This window comes from Kwoniella pini, chromosome 4, assembly GCF_000512605.2.
Source record: "Kwoniella pini CBS 10737 chromosome 4, complete sequence".
NCBI lineage: Eukaryota > Fungi > Basidiomycota > Tremellomycetes > Tremellales > Cryptococcaceae > Kwoniella > Kwoniella pini.
The window spans coordinates 1,084,694-1,106,961 of record NC_091719.1 but is presented as its reverse complement, the minus strand read 5'-3'; the positions used below and the strand labels follow the sequence as shown (position 1 = coordinate 1,106,961).

The 22,268-nt window shown below is 37.1% G+C and overlaps 7 protein-coding genes across 7 annotated transcripts; 4 read left to right on the top strand and 3 right to left on the bottom strand.

Annotated features, from left to right (window-relative positions):
* Positions 1–78: 78 nt before the first annotated feature.
* On the top strand, positions 79–4,999 carry I206_103428 (uncharacterized protein; the record flags this gene model as incomplete). The annotated part of the gene is made up of 18 exons (XM_019153339.1): positions 79–99; positions 158–580; positions 658–1,057; positions 1,131–1,488; positions 1,551–1,668; positions 1,728–1,870; positions 1,927–2,176; positions 2,233–2,337; positions 2,402–2,526; positions 2,589–2,734; positions 2,791–2,852; positions 2,906–2,966; positions 3,023–3,324; positions 3,389–3,522; positions 3,582–3,748; positions 3,801–4,244; positions 4,314–4,425; positions 4,498–4,999. The coding sequence occupies 18 exons, from the start codon at positions 79–81 to the stop codon at positions 4,997–4,999; spliced, it is 3,873 nt and encodes a 1,290-aa protein (XP_019013500.1).
* A 263-nt stretch (positions 5,000–5,262) lies between these two features.
* Positions 5,263–9,683, bottom strand: I206_103427 (uncharacterized protein; the record flags this gene model as incomplete). The annotated part of the gene is made up of 26 exons (XM_019153340.1): positions 5,263–5,287; positions 5,345–5,384; positions 5,443–5,514; positions 5,575–5,777; positions 5,841–5,999; positions 6,082–6,214; positions 6,306–6,450; positions 6,507–6,600; positions 6,654–6,744; positions 6,797–6,904; positions 6,965–7,179; positions 7,236–7,346; positions 7,401–7,520; positions 7,576–7,620; positions 7,677–7,954; positions 8,017–8,080; positions 8,147–8,331; positions 8,423–8,586; positions 8,651–8,726; positions 8,782–8,884; positions 8,940–9,079; positions 9,141–9,230; positions 9,282–9,342; positions 9,402–9,474; positions 9,542–9,551; positions 9,669–9,683. The coding sequence occupies 26 exons, from the start codon at positions 9,681–9,683 to the stop codon at positions 5,263–5,265; spliced, it is 2,820 nt and encodes a 939-aa protein (XP_019013501.1).
* A 729-nt stretch (positions 9,684–10,412) lies between these two features.
* I206_103426 (uncharacterized protein) lies at positions 10,413–12,328 on the top strand (the record flags this gene model as incomplete). Its single annotated transcript, XM_070202762.1, has 11 exons — positions 10,413–10,424; positions 10,482–10,601; positions 10,689–10,982; positions 11,047–11,105; positions 11,162–11,196; positions 11,266–11,409; positions 11,494–11,528; positions 11,596–11,697; positions 11,756–11,814; positions 11,886–12,093; positions 12,185–12,328. The coding sequence occupies 11 exons, from the start codon at positions 10,413–10,415 to the stop codon at positions 12,326–12,328; spliced, it is 1,212 nt and encodes a 403-aa protein (XP_070058863.1).
* Positions 12,329–12,904: 576 nt separating this feature from the next.
* Positions 12,905–16,508, bottom strand: I206_103425 (uncharacterized protein; the record flags this gene model as incomplete). The annotated part of the gene is made up of 5 exons (XM_019153342.1): positions 12,905–15,034; positions 15,092–15,624; positions 15,688–15,827; positions 15,891–16,431; positions 16,499–16,508. The coding sequence occupies 5 exons, from the start codon at positions 16,506–16,508 to the stop codon at positions 12,905–12,907; spliced, it is 3,354 nt and encodes a 1,117-aa protein (XP_019013503.1).
* A 668-nt stretch (positions 16,509–17,176) lies between these two features.
* Positions 17,177–18,345, top strand: I206_103424 (uncharacterized protein; the record flags this gene model as incomplete). Its single annotated transcript, XM_019153343.1, has 2 exons — positions 17,177–17,570; positions 17,657–18,345. 2 exons carry the CDS (start codon positions 17,177–17,179, stop codon positions 18,343–18,345), a joined length of 1,083 nt encoding a protein of 360 aa, XP_019013504.1.
* A 253-nt stretch (positions 18,346–18,598) lies between these two features.
* I206_103423 (uncharacterized protein) lies at positions 18,599–20,431 on the bottom strand (the record flags this gene model as incomplete). The annotated part of the gene is made up of 3 exons (XM_019153344.1): positions 18,599–18,658; positions 18,770–19,396; positions 19,472–20,431. The coding sequence occupies 3 exons, from the start codon at positions 20,429–20,431 to the stop codon at positions 18,599–18,601; spliced, it is 1,647 nt and encodes a 548-aa protein (XP_019013505.1).
* A 718-nt stretch (positions 20,432–21,149) lies between these two features.
* Positions 21,150–22,019, top strand: I206_103422 (60S ribosomal protein uL16; the record flags this gene model as incomplete). The annotated part of the gene is made up of 4 exons (XM_019153345.1): positions 21,150–21,196; positions 21,279–21,560; positions 21,633–21,695; positions 21,761–22,019. The coding sequence occupies 4 exons, from the start codon at positions 21,150–21,152 to the stop codon at positions 22,017–22,019; spliced, it is 651 nt and encodes a 216-aa protein (XP_019013506.1).
* Positions 22,020–22,268: the final 249 nt, after the last annotated feature.

Sequence of the window (22,268 nt, the reverse complement as noted above, 5' to 3'; positions counted from 1 at the left end):
TTTGTTCTGTATCGTTGAGACCTTTATATACCTTTAGCTTCCTTGTCTGTTGACCGTTAAGAAGGATAAGCAGCCAAGATGAATTCGTATCCGAATGAGGTAAGCTACTGCATGATTACTTGTTGACTCGACAAGCTGACACCAAAATGTTCAATAGTTCCTAGCTCATCCTCAACCGTTAATGTTTGTAGCTGGACTGAATTCTATAACACGAGATAGAAGTACATCAACGGCATCTACATCAAGTCAGACGACCAGGCGACCTTCTGGAGGAGCTGCAAATTTGATCCCTCCAACTTCAGGGGATATAGCTTTAACAACACCTATCACTTCACCTACACCTCAATTGGATAATCTGCCCAAATTGAACGAGGGCAACGATGAAGATGTTACTCAAGAAAAGACCAAAGAATCACAAGGTGAAGTGACTTCGAAGGACATTGAATTAGATGAGAGAGATAAAGAATTTGAAGAACTAGTATATAATCTTAGAAGTGCATTAACGCCTCTTGGAGGTAAAGGGAAGGTATGGTTAGGTGAAGAAAGTAGAAAAGATTTTAGGATTATTTTGGTTGATAAAGTGAGTTTGTAAAGATATTTCAATAGATTACAAATATCAGCTATAACTACAATAACTTATTTCATCTGTGTAAATAGGGAGTTAGATTACCTATGCGAAAGATTAATCCTTCTTCATCAATAAATTCTCAATCTCAACAATCTATTTCTGATTTACCAATTAATCCTCATTCACCTTTATCACCTCTTATACCTAGTTCTCCATTATATCCAGATGGTTTAATTGCTCCAGTATGGATTAGAAAGCATGCTGAACTGGTTCCATCTGTATTTGTTTTATTTTTAAGATTGTACGAATCTAAACCTTTACCAGAAGGAGATGAACCGGAAGTACAACAAGCTAAAGAAGCTGCTAATAAAGCTATGGAGAAGGATCAAGATGATCAGTTAATCAGAGAAATAGGAGATAGAAGGCGACGTCTAGGTGAGAGAGGAATAAAGTTGACCGTGGTTTTAATGGCTAGTGCAGCTACTCTAGGTCGGTGTTCCAGCTACCATCTTCCTTGATCTACAGGAACTTGTAAGCTGACAGATTACTATTCGGCACGCAGATTCTCCAACTTTAGATCCTAGATTATCGTATTTACGAAGAGCATCTGCCTTGTCAGCTAAAGCATCCCTTTTCGTCTTGACGCCGGTCCCAGCAGATCAATTACCGGATTTTGTTCAATCTCTTCAAGACGCATTATACGATTCAGCAGTAGAATACTATTCAAATCATGCGAAAAGAGTAAAGAGGAAAAGATCAAGATTGCCTCTGAGTCAGAACATACTATCACCCTCGATTACAGGCCAAGGGAGTGGAGGATCCGTTCCGAAAGCTCTTAGTCCGCAAGGATGGGCAGTGAGGTATGATTGGAAAGCTGGTTGGTTTGCTGAAGTCAGAGGAGAATTTGATGTTGCCCGAAGGTATGACTCGTCCTTGACCTGTGTTAAAAATGTCGGTATAGAGTTGACAAGGAATGTGATAGGCATTATGAAGATTGTTGGAATGAATTAGCAAAGATGTTTGCTTCAACTACCACTTTACCTCCTCGGACAAAACGTTGGGCTGAAGCGAAAGTTTTAGCTGATTGTGTTGCTATTCGGGTCAGTACAAATTTTTGCCTTACCGAGATTTTATGTGCTCAAACTAGAAGCCACCGTAGATTTGCAAGCTATTACTATACGACGATCAAGGCCCACGAGTACTAAATCCCTTCTTCGTGCATCTTAAGCGTTTCGGCGATTTATCAAGAGGGTGGGGAATAGGGGAAGAGACATTCGAATTCTGGAGCTGGATTGCCAGACAGTAAATCGTCCTCCTATTGACTGTGTCGAACGATCATAGCTGACTGTAACATTCAGATACCGCATATTCGCTGAATTACTGGAATTGGCTCAACAATCCGGACTTCGAATCGCATCTCTTGCTCCACCACTATTCCCCACTGCACAAGCCGCCTCTGTACCGCCGCAACCCCTAGATCACTATGCTACTCCGATCTCATCTGGAAATCCCCTGCAAGTCTTACAACAGCCAGCCTTCTACTATTACACTGCTGCGAGCTGTTCGATACAGCGACAGGTTAGATATCAAGAAGCTCTAGCCGTGGAGGTAAGCTACACAGAGGAGAGTGGCGCCGAGCGTCTAACTGACAGAACCTTTTCCAGACTGATGCCCTGAACTCGGAAGCTGGATCTGTGTCCGGCTACGTCTCCACTGCTCCAGGATTTGCGAATGAGAAGAAAGTTGATCATGCTGCTCTAGTGATCGAGGTGAGACAGCTCCATATCAGCTAAGTATCTAAGTTGAGAGCGCAGCTGAAAATCATGATAATAGCTATTCACAAAAGCGTACTCGTTATTGAAAGAACAAGATCATGCACAGAATCGAATGGCCCTGTTCGTGGCGTTCAGAATAGCAGAAGTGTATTGTCAATCTGCTCAATATGAGATGGCAATACGGTAAGCTGAGCGACTGTCCGTTTTTCCGCGGACTTCAGCTGACAACGCGACACATTGCCTAGGTTTTTCGATAGGATCTCTCATGGTTTTAAGAGGGAAAGGTGGTCTCCTATAGTCAAGCAAATACGTAGATTGTGGTACGAATGTGCTCAACAGACTGGGAATGTCGAGAGCGCTGCTAGGCTATTGGTAGAAATGATGTCTCCTGGTGAGCCATTTCTCAAGACATAAATAGGTTGGGCTGATATGTTATGGGGCTTACAGATAGTGGTGTTGAAGGCGAAGAAAGAGCAGCATTACAAGGAGATTTGTTATCCCTTCTGACGGTAGGTCAGATACCCCCTTTGTCCGGCAGATTGCTGACTTTGTGATTCTCCAGACGACTTCTCCTGCAAGTTCTGAGCCTATCGTCGTCGAGTTTGACGGACAAAGTAGTCTACGTGAGTGCGAAACCAGCTCTTTCCGAATCTCGAACTAAGCTGAATAGACAACAAAGTAAATGTTCAGGCGGGCTTTTGGCAAGCTGAATCAACAGTTTCGAAATCTATACCCTATCAGATCGTTATGCGCTGTCCCGACAACGTGAATGTAGGCGATATTGATTTCACCTCTTTGAGGATATCCTGGTCGGATGAGAGAGAGGATACAATCATCAGCCACTCGGAGTCTGCCGGGGAGGTACACGAGTCTGTCAGAGTCGAAGAAGGAGAAGAAGCGAAGGCTTCCCTGAACTGGATTGAGGGCAGAGTACTAGTCATCGATGGTAGTATACAAGGAGAAACCGAAGGCGATGTCACGGTGAGTCACCTGGGGAAAGAAGCTGAACCTCAAGCTTTGCAGCTGAACATTCACGGATCTCCAGATATCGAAAATCAAGCTTTTGCTGAAGAAAGGTCCATGGGATTTGGAAATTTATCTTAACCCGAATCAGCTTGCGGAATGGCATACACCGAAAGGGACCGTGACTCCTATCCAGGAATTATCATCTTCTGTCAGGTATGCTTCGCATCTCGACTCGCTATGTGAAGTGGTTGTCAACTGAACATCTCATGTAGCTTTATGCATCAACCGCATAATCTGGATTTACAAATTGACCATGTGCCATCTGCATTTGTTGGCGAGGATGTTGAAGTCATCGTCAAAGCTACCAATCAAGATGATCGAGAGATGGACGTGACGCTATCTGTGTTCTTACAGTCCGGTGAAGGCGATGAAGACGAAGGTATGTCAAGGTTATACACTAGATTTACATCAGCTGACTATGCAAATAACAGGATCAACCTTAACAATTCAAGATGATACCTCATCGTCTTTGCTGAAAGATGTTTCTCTTGGTGCTGTGGCACCCGGATCTACTATCTCCAAAATAATCACACTACGTTCAGCGGTAGAATCGACCAAAATACTCGATATCTCGATACTATCCAGTATAAAAATGTCTCAAATGTCATCATCGTCCAATACGGATGACATACGAACGGAAGAACTTATTCGTACGGCCGTCATACCTATTTTAAGGCCATTCGAAGTCAAGATGGGTATAAAATACTCCGAAAGACTAGAAGATAGTCAAAATGTGGAAGCTATCGTTGGTATTTTGGTTGAAGTTCCCGGACCAAGAGAAATCGAGGTTGAAAAGATTGAGTTGATTCAAGGGGATCAAGCAGATATTCAACTGGTTTCGGATAGTCTGAACAGCTCAAATGGATTTACTCAAAGTAAGCTACATTGCACTATCACATTTGTACGTACGGAATATTGCAAACTGATGAAAACGATTGTTTTAGATTGGGATATAAATACAAGTTATGCTATCTCTGCGAAGTTTATCGTTCAACCTGGTGCTGGATTTGAAGATGTTTCTAAGATTCCTGCTAATTTAATATTCACTTGGAAGAGGTAAATCTCAAAATTCGATTAAATTACGGAAAAGAGAAAAAAAGGCTAATCTCCTATATTTTACCAACATAGTAATAAAAATTCATTAAAATTAATTAAAACTATTCATTCAATTCCAAAATTAATTTATCCTACACCAAAAGATTCATTTATATTACCTATAATTCATTTACCTAAACCTCCAATTATATTTCAAAATAAACCTTTTATTATAAATTTATCAATAATTAATACAAATAAAAATTTTAATTTTAATTCATCATCTTCAAATAATAAATTACAAATAATTTGTGAAACTTTAGAAGGATTCATTTGGTTAGGTTCAAAAAATATTTTAATTAATATTAAAAATGAATTAAAATATTTAAAAGAATTTAAATTACAATTTAAATTTATTTATATTGGAAATGAGAATGAAAATGAAAATTTAATAAAAGAAAAATTTATTAATTTACCTAAAATTTTAATTTATCAATTTGATGAAGAAGATGATAATGATAATGATAATGATAATTATAATGGAAAAGAATTGATTGAAATTAAAGGTAATTATAAGATTTTAGTTAAACCGTAATTATTCTTTAAAAAAAAATGGTATTTAAGGAAATGTAATAACGAACAATGGAAAAAATTATGATGATTTTCTGTCTGATTTTATATAACATTAATAATGCATGATATGATATTATGAATTTTTCAATGCAAATGCAAAATGCAAATTTGTTTATCAATCCCACGTTTATTGCTTATTCCCTACAATCCTTTATTTGAACCATGACCTGATTCTCACTTCGATTTTGTTTTTCTCGTATATGCATATTTGTCTAAATAATTAATCTAATCTTCGCTGACATCTCCAAATCTACGATAATGCAATGATCAATATTTGTCCAGCTTAACAAATCTCATCACAACTCACTCGAAAATCCCTAATCTATCTTTCTTAGCTCCTTCTGTAGCTATAGGAGCCGATACGATTAGCTAAGATCGGATATTTGCACAAAACTGATCACTTACCATCTTCGAGCTTTCTCTTAACTTGTGGGTATGAACCCAAATACCTGACAGATTTATCTACGGTAGCAAGACCTACAAACCCAGTTATGAGATTAGCTTCTTCTAGTTCATATTATAGTGATGTCAACATACCTTCTCTGACCAAGTCCGCATTGATACAAGCGAGCGGATCGTCCGCGGCGTTGGGATCAGATGGATCAATCAATCTCAGGTGTAACAGATTACCCTCTTTTTGATCAATGTTAGCTACTAATTTTCGGTTCTCAGTGAAATAGTTGAATCGCCTTAAAGCTTCTGAACCATATTCTGAAGAGCGAGGTACGAGCTTGATGAATCTGAAAAAAAAAGCGAATCAAGTCAATCCTGATTCACTGAACAAGGGAACGAATGAGACTTACGATAATCTCGCTTCTTTAGCTTGTCCTGGTAATCCCTTGAACTTGCTATCCAATGGTCTAATCCTGCTGAAAGGTAATGTCTCTTCATTTCCGTAGTCGATGAAGTATAGTACAGCTTCCTTCTTAAGTGCAGATGATCGTTTCACTTTGGCTCGATACCTGTGCAAACGTAGTCTGAGCATTCCATACAGATTATAGAGCCAGCTGAGCGAATCCCCGTAGATCGCGATCAATTACTAACCAGTGATTGTCTTCACTAAATTTAGCCGAAACCAGCTCTCCTGTCTTTGGCGAGAAGCCAGCTGGCGCACCCGAGGTGGGCTGTTTGTGGTGTAATGAGAAATCAGACATCAATTTCTCCAATTGCGCTACACCTGGAATATCACCAATCAGCAGGGTTGGTCGCCATCGCTCGATTAATGACGGTTTAGTCTATAAATGTGATCTGGATTACTGTTTACATACTATCTTTTTCCAAAATTTGCACCGAGAATGAAAAAGGATCTTCCTTTACGCTTGAGATGTATACATCGAGATAATCAGGTGCCAATGCACCGGTCTCATCCACTTTCGTTATGGGGGTCTCTTCCTCGGAGTACGTAGACCAGATCTGACATCATGCTTCAGCTTACATTCTTGGCTTGCTGCGATTTCAGCTGAGCTCACGTTTTTCTTAGCTTTTTTAGCTTCTTCTTCGGCAGCAGATAAATCTCTTCCGAAAGGTAATGAGTCCGCAGAGTATTGATGGACCGTGGCGAGACTGAGGATGTATGTTAGCTGGCCGTAGTGGTAAGACCTCGACAGCCAACTCACCCCTCCCGAACCAATTCGACAGCTACATTCGCTCCGCCTGCAGCGTACAGAGCTCCAATAAATCCGCCAGATTTGTCAGTAGTGTCGAAGGCTTCGGGCGGGATCATCAGCTTCCTAATTACACTGGCCGTTGATTTACTCACCGACTTCGACATCTCGTTGCATATATTTGCTAGCGAATCTCAATGATTCGGAACCATATGGCTCAGACTTCTCTGAAGCATTTCTAGCTGTCCTTGGAGCTCGAATCCCTGTCAAATCCTTAGATCAGCTCTTATGCTCGACATCATCAAGTATGCAATTGAACATACCAGCCAAAACAAAAGTGACTTTGGTATTTTCCTTAGGCAGAAAGAGCTTGAATCTCGATCCGGCAGATACGAAATCCACTACCGCTTGATGTCGACCTTGTCGTTTCCATTGCGTGAGATATGATGACGCTCGAGAAGCGCTTTCCGAGGCATCCACAATTCGAGGTAAGGAGACTTCTTTGGCGGAATGGAGACCTTTGGTATCGGCGACAGCACTGATAGAAGAAGCTTGAGCTGTTCTGCCCAATACCCAACGCAAAGGCTAGCTTACGTTTGTTCAGCCACAATCAATTTATCTAATTCCATTGATCGATCTTCATCGTCCCTCTTATGTCGCAGAACAGTCGCCAGACCCTTCTCAATTAGTTGCTCGGCGATGTTGCTACAAGTCGGAGTTAATACCCTTCGTGAGTTCAATGTCAAAAAATTGGCTCACTTGTTGGCATTGCCGTAGGTGATCGTGACACATTCTCGTTCTTCGTATTCTCCGTCTCGAGGTTTGACGTAATCGATATGAACATGGACGGTCTTACCAATCAGACGTTTTCGAAGGAATCTAAGAGAGTAGCGGTAGTAAGCGAGGTGTCTCCAACCTCATGGACAGGACTTACTCTTTAGCTTCATTAGCCCAATACGTAGACTTGGCATCAGATCCCCTATCAAACCGCCTGTCAGCTAATCATCACCTTTGAACCAAGCGACATCAACCCACCTAGGTCCACGGACGGAAGCAAGCTGTAACCTCCTTTCTTTACCATCATCACCCTTTGGCACTACAGTCAATTGATCGGAACTCCAGATCCTGGTAACGATAGCATCGAACTCGGATCCTTTCGTAGTCGAAACGACGGTTGAAGATCCATTTGTAGCGCCGGCAGATTTGGTAGCGGCGAGCGACTCCCACAAGCCTAAGCGCTTGTCTTTGGCAGCCTTTTCTGCTGCTCTGAATCTGTCAAGACCCCCATGTGGAGCCAGGATACCAGCGTGCCACTATAACAGTCGTTAGACGTAGGCTGTTATATGCAGATTGTCATAGCCAGCTGATTACTCACATCAATGACCTTAGCTAAACCTGCTCCGCAAAGGAATTCAGCGATATTTCCATTCGGATGTTTACTAAGGATCATGTTGATATTAGCTGACTTCGCTTTACAACATTCAGCGGCAGCTGAGATCACGTACGCAATACCGATAATTATACTGGCACCGCCGGAACTAGGAGCGGGCAGACCATTTCCATTTGCAGATTTAGCTCCTGCGGGTGTGGGACCAGATTGAAAAGGAGAAGCGCCCAGGGAGACAGGAGCAGACAGTAATCGGACTTTGATGGATCGTTGTAGCATTCTTACTTCAGTGAAGAATTTGGCCTGGAAATCCGCACATTCAGTACGTTTAAGCACAACGTCTACTCGCCGGACCATATGGAACTCATCGAGCGGTGTAGAATCGTTGACTCACCTCTTCTCCCCATGGCTCGGCAGACGAAGTATCGTTCTCCCTCCCTGCAGAGGCTCTAGGCGATTTGGCACCGGCCAGCACCAAATTCACGAATTGATGGTTCCCTTCATCAAGGAGCAATCTGACCCGTAATTGTGTGCCATCTCGCACCTGTTCGACGATAGCTGAAATTAGAACAGAAATGAGCTGAGCGTACAACTAGATCAAGGGAAGGGACTTGTCACTGACCATCGATATCATGATCCTTGTGTTCTGCGACGAAAGCATGTGGATCCGAGGGCATTTGGAAGGAAACGGTTCGTTGCTGCCTGTCGTGTCAGCTGTTCGTCCGACATCTGGATCATAGACTGCTAGCTTACACTTTCGGCTTGATCTGACCACAAACCCAATTCCTCGCTCTTAGCTTGCTGTTCTACAGCCCTGAGTTGTTCTCGCTTCTTAGCTTCTTCTGCACCAAGTCGTCTGCTTTCTGTATGAGCTATACGGTTTCGAGTTGGAATTCGATTCGGAAGCTCACCGTACTGCTTCTTCACCTTCTCCAACTCCATCTCTAAGTTTGGCCCATCCATTAGCTAATACCAAAGAAGCTACATCCTGAGGTGGTTGACCTGGTCCTGCGGGAGCAATCAAAAGCGTTACGAATTCTCGTTCTGGACCCTGTTTATCAAACCTTTGCATCAGCTTACTTGCTCCCGGAGAGGGAATCAAGCTGACTCACAGATCCAGTCAGACTATGTGTGACGTTATAAGCAACTTCCTTTCCCACTAATAAAGCTCTAAGGTATTCTCGAGACGGAAAAGAAAATGGCTATAACAATATGTAAGCTAGTGTGATATATTGTTACATTGTCAGGCTCACTTCGTCCTCTCGACTTGCTGAGCCTAGTCTTGGAGCTTGAATACCAGCTAAATGTAGGAGCCTGTTAGAAACTCAGGTAAGCCTCACATCAGCGTCACGCCGTTCAAACAGATAGCTCACTTCTCTTTCGAAGGTTGACCTTTAGCTGGAGCTTCTTTAGGTCTGATGATGACGGTGTCACCTGAAAGGACAGCTGCATAATTGAGCTGGAGAGTTAGCTGGGATTTCAATTTTGCATGCGCATCATGTCTCCAGCTTACATTTCACGATCTGTCACGGATTATGTTAGCGGTCACCTCAAACAAGTCAGAGCAGAATTTTAGGACGATGTCTGTCTATGACAGATGGAAAAAGCGATGTTTTTTTATTAATGAGACTACGACTCACTGCTCTAGTTGTCATTTTGGCTGAAAATTACTGATGTATGTGCTGCTTTGGGATACTATATTTTCCGATTGTTTGATATAAGGAAAAGAAAGCTATAGATTTTGCCCAAATACAATGGATTTCATCTCATTTCGACACGACGACACATATATACCGACGGTTCGAAGCCAGGCACGTAAGATATAGTTGCCCCGCATGATTACAACGTGGCAAACATGTGCGATGATCGAAATTGATTACGTTTATTCGTTATTCGTTATTTTCCAGCTACTGAATATTCGGAATTCCATCTTACTATTCATCATAGATAACATATTCTGATAACATTTCATCGGCGACTAGCTAGATCCATCATCGATACAACCATCGAGATAACAATGATCCAATTGAAAGTAGAAGATAGATTGATAGATTAAAAACATTTGTTATTGCTTATCACGACATAGCACGCCGGCTTGATTCAAAGGATTATAAGATCACTCAATACCGAACATCCTTTCATTTAACGTTGAGCTGGAATTTCTAAACCACCGATAAATGGTAAATAGGAGAAAAATTCTATCTACATCAAGCTGGAGATAGAAATGTATCAAAGGTATGTACAATCGCGACATTTGACGTCAAAATGATTTGCAAGATGATTGATATACAAACGCATATTTATAGGTAGCATACCTTAATTCTTCATCTTCAGACTTTCTCATTATCCCTGAATCAACGACCTCCTACTATAAACTTATCATAATGTGTCGATTTGTAAGTGACTCCAGAGTCTGATATTTTGAAATTTTATTTGACTTTCATTTGCTGTAGCTTGTTTACAAAGGCACAGAGCCAATACAGCTTTCACACCTTGTTACTCGTCCGAAACATAGTATAATTAATCAAGCTTTCGAGAGTAAATTACGAATGCCAAGTAGTCGACCTATGAATGTGAGTATATCAAGAAAAATCTTAGTGCTCAAATCTGTACTTGAGAGTTATACTTGATTTCTTGCTAATCCAATTTTTGTGGTTTAGGCAGACGGATTCGGTATAGGATGGTATGATCCTCTTCCAGCAGCTGCTTCTCTAACTGTTCCTCGAGCAACGAACATTCCAGCTCCTCCTGAACCTACTGAACCTCTAGAAGGAGCATGTTCCCATTCACATTCAAGAGAATATATACCTACTCCACCCAATGATCCAAGTAGAGATATAAATATTGATCCAAAAGCTGGATTAGATGAAAAATCAAAAGAAATCTTAGAAGCTAGAGAAAGAGAAAGAGAATTAGAAAATGAAAGACCATGTTTATTCAAATCTATACATCCTGTGGGTATCTTCTATCTTCACGTCAATCATTAGCAAACAAGCTTAAAACTGATGGTATATCTAGGCATGGAGTAATGCGAATTTAACGAGATTGGCAGAGAAAATCAGGAGTGCTTTAGTATTGTAAGTGATCCCTATCATGAATCCAAAAGCCTTCGCTGATGATGTTTCGTATCAAGTGCTCATGTACGAGCATCTACAATGGCGGGAGCTCGTGAGTAATCATCTAAACCTGATGAGAATTTGTAAAGCCAAAATGGTTGCTGATATAATTGTCACATAGCTTCCGAGGATAATTGTCATCCATGGATGTTTGATAAATTGATGTGGATGCATAATGGAGAAATTAACGAATTCAAAAAGATTAAAAGAGCTGTTCAACAATCTTTACCTGAAGAATTATTTTTATACCCATCAGGATATACGGGTGAGTTTTCACACAAATGGTTGACCAGCTTTTCACTACCTTGGTAATCCGTGAGAAAGCTGATTTGTGTATTTATGTTTATAGATTCTGAATGGGCATTTATGATTTTCTTATCCAAGGTAAGCTACAATCTTCCTTGCTCTCCAGCAGTGATGGAAGCTAAAGTGACATATTCTCAATGTTAAGTTGAAAGACCCTCATGCTCGTTCATTCAGCCATGTAGAGTTGAGAGACGCCATGATGGAGACTATACGATTTATCAATGAATTATCGAAAAAAGCTGGTATAGTGAGTTAGTCATCTCATTTTTCTTTAAGATATATCAGCTAATAAGTCTTGTATTAAGACTGGACCAAGTTTATTAAATTTCGTAGTTACAGATGGTGAAACAGTAGTAGCTACAAGGTGAATAAAACAATTTTTGTAATAAGCGAGAAATAAGATAATAATAATTAACAATTTACCTTTTCAAATAGATATATATCATCAAAAACTTCTGAAGCTTCTTCTTTATTTTTTTCATCAGGAACTTCTTTTGATGAATATCAAGAAGGTGGTTTATATAGAATGACAAAAGCAGATAAAAGAGAAAATATAATTATGATTGCATCTGAACCTTTAACTTTTGAAAGAAGTGATTGGATGGAAGTTAAAACAAATACAATGATTGTTATTACACCTAAGGTGAGTTTTCTTATAATAAAGCCCAAAAAAAAGGACAAAAAAAAAAAAACAAGATTGTCCTTTTTTTTTTACTAACTTTTCTTTCAAATAGATGAATTTACTTCAAATTCCAATTATTGATGATTATTGGGTAACTCCAAAAGATCCTGCTTCTTTAACTAGATCAAGAGATTTCGCAATTAAAATGGGTTTTGGTTTAGGTTTTGCTTCTGAACAAGCTAGAAAAGATGAATGAATTAATTTTTTATTTTTGATTTTTGGCAAAAATTTCGGATTATTCATTTGTATTATATTGCATTAGTTTTCTTTTCCTATAAGAGAATTACAATTTCATATTCATTATTTTAAATCAATTTCACAATTTGTTTGTATATATTATGCATTTTTATCATAAATTATAATATTTGAATATAAATTCGATTTAATATTAACAATTTTTAAATTACAAAAATTATGATAAGATTTTTAACATTCTATATGTAATTACAAAATTGATTTTAATTGTATTATGATAATTATATTAATAGACAAAACACAAATAGAGATATGATTTACAATATCCAATTTAATTTCTTATAATAAACTCAATGGAAAACAAATTGATCAAATAAGAATAAGTCAAAACATCCATTTATACCCTAAGTGAATTAACAAATTAAATTTTTTACACTTTACCTATTCTCATTTGAATTTCAATTTCATAATAATTTATATTATTTTTATTATTATATTTTTATTTATCATCTTCAATATTCAATTTCTTCCTATTGATTATTCAAATCAATTTTGGTTTTATTTAAATTAACATTTTTCAATTAGGTCCTTCACGTCCAGCTAATAACCAAGCTAAAACTCTATCTTCAGGTTTAATTTCTATTTCTCCTTCTTCTTCTTTTTCAATGAATTTTGGTACACCAAATTGAGTTAAAATAGCATCTAATAATAATTTACATTCTATAACAGTTGTAGCATGATTTAATAATTTACGTAATGGAATTAAATCATTAATTGGTATATTAGATATATTATTATTATTATCATCATCATTAATTAATGATTTATTAGATATAGGTATATTTATATCTTCTTTTGTAGTAGAAGTTGAATTTGAATTCATTAAATTTGTTATTCTTTCACTTGAATTTGTATTTTCAATTTGAATTTGATTTGATGAATTAGGTTCATTAATTATTGTTGTCATTGTACTTGAAGGAGGTGATAAGAATGAATGAGCAGTTTGAAAAGAATTGGCACTTCCTGGTATATTGATTCCTTCTAAATTCGGTCTTTTGAAAGATGATGCAGATGATGAGATTGTTTTACCTAAAATAGGAGGTTCACCTTTTTCTATTGATCCGTTCTCTATCGCTGTTTTCGAAGAAATAGCTCCTATTCCTAGACCAATCATCTTTTTATTCTCAATGATCGGACTATCATTGTCCGTTGTAGATGGATACAAAGGCTGACTGCCTCTTCTTTCATTCACCGTCGGAGTCGTAGCACTTCCCCTTCTTTCCCCTGCTCCAAGCGTACTCTCACTTCCTCTTCGGTCCCCTAAACCAAGAGTAGAAGCAGTCGCACTACCTCTCCTATCTCCAGCAATTATCCCTGCACTTCCCCTTCGACCATTCACATCCACAGCGCTGTTGCGACGTTCAGCATATTTCGCAGCTGCCTCTTTTGCATACTCCGAAGTTCTGCTCGCGTTACTTCCTTTTCGACCTTGAGCATTGTTATAGTCGTCCTCTCTAGCAAAAGGTCTGAAAGCAGTCGGCACTGTAGACAAACTATGAAGGGACTTTTGTTTCTTCGGCATAGTCATTCCTCCATTTTTGCCTAATTGAGGTTGAGAATTTGGATCTTCAAATCCTGCCCACCCTGTAATTTTTGGTCCTTCGGATTTTCCAGTACTTCCATTATGTCGATGTTTACTGATCGCATTTCCACTTTCGGATTTCTTTGTCACGTTTATATCGGATGAAGAGTTTAGCTTTGAATAACTCGCAGATGTACCTAATTGAGGAGACTTTTCTTTCTCTTTTTTAGATGATTTCGTGGCTTTGGATAAAAGCGCACGGAAACCTTTTCCTGGTTTTGCAGTCTGGGGAGGATCACTAAAACCTTCTCCTTGATCGAGGTCTGGCGACTGCGGCTGAGACTTGAAAGTAGGTTCACTTGTTGGAGGCGGAGTATTATTGAAGAAATCAGCTAACTCCTGAGCTTCACTTTTCTTCTTGGTGTTTCTCTGTCCTGGTCCAGGGAAGGTGTAGTCTTCTTCTGCTCCGCCCATTGGAGGAGTTTTCGGTTTCCCGTTCGGACGATTCAAGCTTGATGAGGAGTATTGCGATCTTGTCAAAACAGGTTGAGGGGAGAATGGTGATTGGTCATGGGCATTTGTAGGAGAAGAAATTATATCTGGTTGGTGGATCGCATGGTCACCCGCTTTCGGAGTATCTAGTTCACGATTCGATGGAGAAGAAAAAGTCGATTCTGGAGGTGGAGGAGGTGGTGTACCTAAGACAACGGCTGGAACATTTCGCCTTATTTGGTCTCGATTTGAAGATATCAAACCGCTTTTCTTAGTCGGACTTTGTGATTCCAGTGCACCTTCTGAAGTGAGAAGTTCCATCAAACTCTCCTTCTTTGACATGTCCGCTTTTTCTTCTTCGTCTGCTTTTTCTTCAATCGTCGTTGCCGCTCGAGCTTGTAATCTGCGTTGAGGGGAATCTGCTAGAGGTCGACTAGCTAAAGTTGAAGATGAGAGCTGTGTAGGAGATGAATGAGAGGTAGAATACTGATCACTTTGCCCAATAGTGGTCGAACGAGGTTCAGTGCTTGGGGGACTAGGGAATTGAGATGGGGTTATATTGTCTGATCGAGCTGATCTGGCGGACAATGATGGAACAGGTGACTCCGCTGTACGCCGTCGATTGGCGCCACCCTATACATGATATACATGAGTTAAGCTCTTTTGAACAACTTCATTGGTGTAACTCACCTCGAAATTCTTTAGTCTACTAGGTGTCAAGCTGACTTTCATAGTCTCTCCACTCCTTACAAGCGCATCAAATTCATCCTGTGCTTCCTGGATAGACTGTTCGTCTTCCTCCGTTGCATCAGATTCATGACGATCATGAAAAGCGCCTAACATCGATTTAGTATTATCGCTCAAGACACTTCCAGATCTTTCATGTCCTTGTCCACGTAATAAATGGTGTTTACTTCCCGGTGAATTTGTTGATTTTTTACTAAACTGTGATCCTTTTCTCATGACTCCTCCTGCTATTCCGCCAAATCTGTTGGTTTCGAATGACGATCTATCAGGTTGAGGGGGAGAAGAAGTAATGTTTCTTGTAGCTTCGATTGAGCTGTCTCTATGATGCCCCAGTGATATTTTTGATGCGTGCGGTGAACCTGACATCATAGAAGGAGACGCTCTGCCTCCTGCTGATTGACTTGTAGATGGGCGTGAAGGTGTAGACCGCTTATGTCGAGTTCCAGCTCGGATTACGGCTTCCAATTGATCTTTCACTACAAAGATAGGATTGGTAAATATTGAACCGTTTGTCGCATCGCATGTTGGACCACACTCACCCTTCATCTTCTTGAAAAGTCCCCATATACTCTCATCCTCACATAAGGCAGTATACAACTCTTGAGGTCCAGCTACAATTATTTCTGAATCTCTAGCTACGACACTAGCAAGCTGAGTTAATACATGTTCGCATACATGCCTAAACAGTTAAGTCAATTAGTACTCCCGGTCATCTAGGGAAGAGCTGGTTAAATATACTCACTCAATGATAGCTGTTATCCAAAGAGCAGCAGGTTCTACAGTATCTTCACTAGAATCACCTCCAACATTCTTCCATGCTGTTAAAACCTCTTCTTCTAAAATTTCATTAAGATTATCTTGAGAAGCCAAAGTAGAATAAGAAACACATTTAAATCTCATTAAATTTATAGCTTTTTCATTATTAAAATTTGTTTTATCATTAATCATTCCATTTCCTTGTCCATTTGGTTTAAAACCTTTTATTGAATTTTTACCTTCTAACCAACTTCTTAATTCTAATTCAGCTTCTGCTATTGCTGATCTACCTAATGAACGTAAATTTGTATTTTCTCCTCCTGTACTTCCATTTGAAGATGAAAATACATTTGGTATACCTTCTTTTCTCAAATCTGATGGATTTAATGATTCAGCAGAAATTATAATTGATACAAGTATTTCATCTAAAAATGAATTCAAACATTGAAGAGCAGGTAATGAGAGTGTTGTTGGACGAAGATCTGATATCAAGGCATTTGCTGAGATTTGAGATAGGTATTCTGCTGCTATAGCGATTAAAGTTATTTAAGTATTATGTGAGATTTAGGTCTCCAAGTCAGACAGACAACTTACGAGTTGACATCTTGAAGCATCCAACTGTATACACTCTTCTCAATATTCCAAAGAAAATACAGATATCAAGTAGATCAGGAAGTTGTCGATATCAACGATGAGATCTGAATGACGACGATTGATTAACGAGGAATATCAATGAAAGTCATGGTTAATAAGATGACACTAATTCATCTGATATCAATGTGTAAAAAGCGCATTGACCTACCTATCTAATAATCTACTAGTTATCAATAAAAAGTCCTTTTTGACTTGTTTCAAGTTGACACCACCTATTTACCCTGATCTTCATTCCATAGATATTGAAAAATACATAAGCTGAGGTATGGCGTTTTGTAAATGAAGTATGAATGTTCTGTACAGTTTTAAGACAAGTTTTGTTGATGTACAATAGATCAGTCAAAGAGATCTGAAATCTGAAACACTTCTAGATCATTTATGCCCTGTTTACCATAAAGAGAAGCTTCAGACTCCGGTCAAGTCATCTTATGCTTATGAGAATAGATAACCGGTTTACAACCACGTGCTTCGACATGAAATGAAGTGAAGGATGACGATATGATAACCAAGTTTATGTTATTATTAGTAGTCTAGTAGTCTTTCTTGCTCTATTCGAGTATTCTAATTGTCTCATTCTTTCACTGATAATGATCAAAACGAGCTAGAAATATTAGTAAAATGACAACTCCTTCAATACAGCTTCTTGATCATACGATTCTTTTAGCTCCTTTCACTCTTGACATATTACAAGATCCTTCAAACATAATATCAATAATTTTAGATGTATTACCCAAATCATCTCTTAAATCATTTACAGTAATTTTCACATCTCCTTCATCCTCTACTACCGTACAAGAACAATTATATAAACGATTAAAAGAATCACCAGTATTGAATTTTTCAATATTTCAATCTTTTTTAGGTAAAGTATATGCTGGATTAGCTACTTCTCAACTTTCAATAGGGAAAATATTAATGGATGTTGAAATTCATTTTGATGGTGAAGATGGATCTTGGAATGAAAAAATATTCAGATCAAAAGGAGAATTTCAATTATTATTAATTGATGGAAGTAAGTTTTTCATCATCATCAATCTTCTTAATCATTTGATTTGAAAATTATAGCTTATATTTTTTTTCATTATTTTACGAATTTAGTATCTATACCTTTTGATTTAATTGAAATTCTTTCTCCTTTATCTCAAATCAAATTACCTTTCATTTATCCTACTAAATCAATAACAACCTTAACAACCTTAACTTCAATATTAGATAATGAAGAAAATATTTTACCAGGTCCAAATGTAGTTGCATTAGGAGGAACATTTGATCATTTACATGCAGCTCATAAATTATTATTACAATGTTCTTATTTTTTAACTCAAAAAAAAATTATAGTTGGAATAATGTCAGATAAATTATTAATTACAAAAAAATTTAATAATTTAATTGAAAATTTAAAAATTAGATTAAATAATGTTAAATCATTTTTAAATCGTTTTAATAGTGAAAATAATAAAATTGAATTAGAAATTATTGAAATTTTAGATTTATTTGGTCCAACTAAATTTGAATTTAATATGCAAGCCCTAATAGTTTCAAAAGAAACTTTATCAGGTGGTAAAATTATTAATAATTTAAGAAAAAAAAATGGATTAAATGAATTAAATATATTTATTGTTGATGTAATTTTTAATAAAAATCAAAATCAAAATCAAAATCAAAATCAAATAGAAGAAAAAGATGAAATTGAAATTGAAATTGATGATGAAATGAAATTAAAAGAACTTAAAATGGGTAGTACAGGTATAAGAAAATGGATTTCTGAAAATGGACAACATGACTAAAGAACAAGTTGATATCAAATATTTCAGAATTTGACTAGTAATGTCATTTGCATTTCATATTTATATAATTTTGGGTTTTATTCGTTTTATATAGATATATATACATATATATAACGAAATTTATGATAATTTGATGAATTTATGTTTAAATTTATAGGTATATAATCAACAATTGGATATATTTTTATGCTGGGTATATTTTAATCATTTATTAATTCGTTAAAACAGAGCGCTTTTACTTCATTCTTTCATTTCAATCTTGTCCTAATTCTCTACTTGTTTCATCCGGACTACCAGAATCAAGTATTAAATTCTAAATCGATTTTAAAGCAAAAATAAAAAGGTATTATCAGCTTTCATTTTTCTTTTTACAATATTTTAAACGCTTATTTTTGAATAAAAATATAAAAAACTTTAAACTTACATCAGGTTTAAAAGTCCATTTATCAAAAACATCAACAATTCTTAACCATTCAAAAATTGTTAAATCTCTTATAACTCTATTTCTATTAACAGGTATACCTCTAAAATTATTTTCATTTTCAATATTTTCAATTAAAGTTTCTGCACCAAAATTTAAATTTGGTAAACCATTTTCTAAAGTTAAAGTATCTCTTATAAATAAACGTCTCATTACAAAATCCCATGTATCTTTTTGACTTGATAAAATTGGTGAATTTAATTTTGGAATTAACATTAAACCTAATAAATCAGGTCTATTAATTTGTTTTCCAATTAATCTTTGTGAAGAAGTTTGTGAAGGATAAAAATCTAATGGATATGTTATTGTTCTTTTTTTATTATTATTATTTTCTTTATTAAATGAATTTATTAAAGAATTTTCTAAATTTATTAAAGGAATACCTATAGGTTTATTTTTAGAAATTGGAACATTTGATAAAGGTTTCCAAGGTCGATCTTCTATAAATTGAGATTTTTTATCAACGTTAACTACATGATGATATGGAGGTAAAGGTACAATATCAAATAATGCTTGAGTCAATACAGAAAGTTTACAATGTATAATAGAAGAAGGTGGTGCCATTATACGCTAAAAATAAAAAACCAAGATGAAATTAGTTATTCCAAATTACTTGAACGAATTTAAACGGAAAATCTCGCTCACATCGTATAAACTCTTCCCACATAACAAAGCTAATCTAATTCTACCCCATTCCCAAATCCAAGTTCTTTTTTGTCCTGGATCACCAACAGCAGATCCTATCCATTGAGCAGCAAGTTGTTCACCTATACTTGAATCTGGTAATTGACAAACAATCGTGATAGGAGGTTCAGGATCTTCCCAACTTCTTTTTGTAGCTTCAACTCCTATTAAACTTGGATCATGTATAGGTAATTGTTCAACTACTAAAGGATTCTCAAGAATTTTTGGTAAAGTTGGCCAAACATATGCAGTTGAATGTGAAAGTAATAAATTTGGATGTAAAGGAGTTTGAATTACAGGTATTTCACGTGTATAAGGATCTGATGAAATTGGTTTTCCAATTGAAGAAAGTTCATCTTTTTTTGATGGATAATTAAATGATCTAATTAATAATTCTAATGAACCTTCAGATGCAATTACAACTTTTGGTTTTATTATTTCTTCCTCTCTCGTTTCTGTTTCTCCTTCTACTTCTAATTCTAATTTTGATTCGGATTCTGATTTAGTAGAATTTGAAGAAGGTAAATCTTCTTGCCAAATTGGATATTTTGTTTTCTTAGTTTCACTTTTACTTTTATTTTTATTCGTAGATTTTTGTTCTTTTAAAGATTGATTTTCTAGATTTAATTCATCTAATAAATTTGAATCCCATTTAAAAGATTCTTTAAAAGATTCACCACCACTTAATAAACTTCTTGTTAATCCTCCAACACCTGCATAACCTTCTATTATAACTTCATGAGGTCTAATTTTTAATGATTTTACAAATTCATCACACAATTTTTGATTTGCTAATAATTTCCTACCAATTGATTTTCTGATCATATTTCTATCAGGTGAAACAGGTAATAATTTAGCTGGAAAATGTTTTGACCATGTTTTTGTAGGTGGTAAAGGTGGTATACGATTTATTATCGTCATACTGTTTAGAGAATTCAGCCTTCAGATTAGAAGACAGCCTAATTATATTCCAAGTCAATTATATTATTATGATATACGATCCGTATATACATCTGCCAAAAGTCAATTGTTTTGACATTTATCTTATCCCGGATAACCTTTTGACTTTTACGAAAGATCCGGATATCGGTCATCACCGCTAAAGAGATTCATGAGTCTCGCGTGGTTTAGGATGATTAAAACAGTTTAACATTGCCACTAATTGAACCAACAAAACTCCGACAAACTCCGTTCTCCACTTTTCCAATATTACTCAGCATACAATAATTACGGATCAACTTCCTTTCACCGTAGCGTGGTTTGGTGGGTTTGGTGAGTTTGGTGGTTTCGTTAGGATTACCAATCCATTGAATCGTTAACTTCTTTATAAGTTAATTCGTCACTTTTCCCCTTCTACTTCTTCCTTATCCATCAACAAATAGATAAAGTGAGTATACATTCAGCTTGTCAGCATCAAAGAAGAAAGGAGGAGATAGTACAGGAACACCGATAGAACACTTGATGGAAAATTGATATTCAGGAAAGACGGAAGAAAGCTGAGGATGGCAAATTGGGATGGGTTAGCAAACAATCTGGGAGACATACTTAGCAGCAAGAACGACATGGATGGAAAGGATCGGCTTTGAAGCAAATGTAAGAATCATGCTGATATCGTTTATTGCGCTTTCAGTTAGTCAAAATGGGTAGACGACCAGCTAGATGTTACAGATACTGTAAAAACAAGCCGTGAGTGGATAACATATATTGGAAATGGAATGCCAGATAAAATATGGATGCGAATACTGATCGATGAATGACGATGACTTAGTTTCCCTAAATCTCGATACAACCGAGGTGTACCCGATCCTAAGATTAGAATCTTCGATTTGGGTAGAAAGAGAGCTTCAGTCGATGATTTCCCATTCTGTTGTCATTTAGTCTCTGACGAATATGAACAACTTTCATCTGAAGCTCTTGAAGCTGCACGAATTTGTGCTAACAAGTACATCGTCAAAACTGCTGGTAAAGAAGCTTTCCACATGAGAGTTAGAGTTCACCCTTTCCACGTTATCCGAATCAACAAGATGTTGTCATGTGCCGGTGCGGATAGGTAAGTTGTTTTTGCTTTAAAGAATTCATTCTGAAAATTCATCACTTACACGTTTTTTTCTTAATATCACAGATTGCAACAAGGTATGAGAGGAGCTTGGGGTAAACCATACGGTTCCGTCGCTCGAGTCAACATGTGAGTTTAATTTATGATTTTCAAGAGAAATTTCTAATGACTAATCAATTGTATTATACTCTTAGTGGTCAAGTTTTGATCTCTATCAGATGTAAAGATTCCAACAGAGCCGTTATCATTGAAGCTCTCCGAAGAGCTCGATACAAGTTCCCAGGAAGACAAAAGATCATCGTTTCCAAGAAATGGGGTTTCACTCCTCTTGATAGAGCCGATTACGAAGCTATCAAATCTCAAAAACAAGTTGTTAACGATGGTGCTTACGTACAATTCCTTAAACCAAAGGGTAACCTCCTTCAAAACCTCCGAACTGCTCAAAGAGCTTAAGAAACGAATCTTTTTACTTAGATTTTGTTAGTTAGGTGATGGCTTGAAGGGTATGGAAGTTAAGGGAGTTGTTGTACCTCTGAGAGTTCATGTTATCATGCATCAACTTGATATCATTGGCCATGTTGTGAGGATGGCCTCACGATGATGATCCGTTTACACTTGAATTTAGTCTTCCATCAATGATGATTGAATCAATTTGACTGTGTTTGATAATGAGTATATCAAATTTTTTTAAAGCCCTGTCTC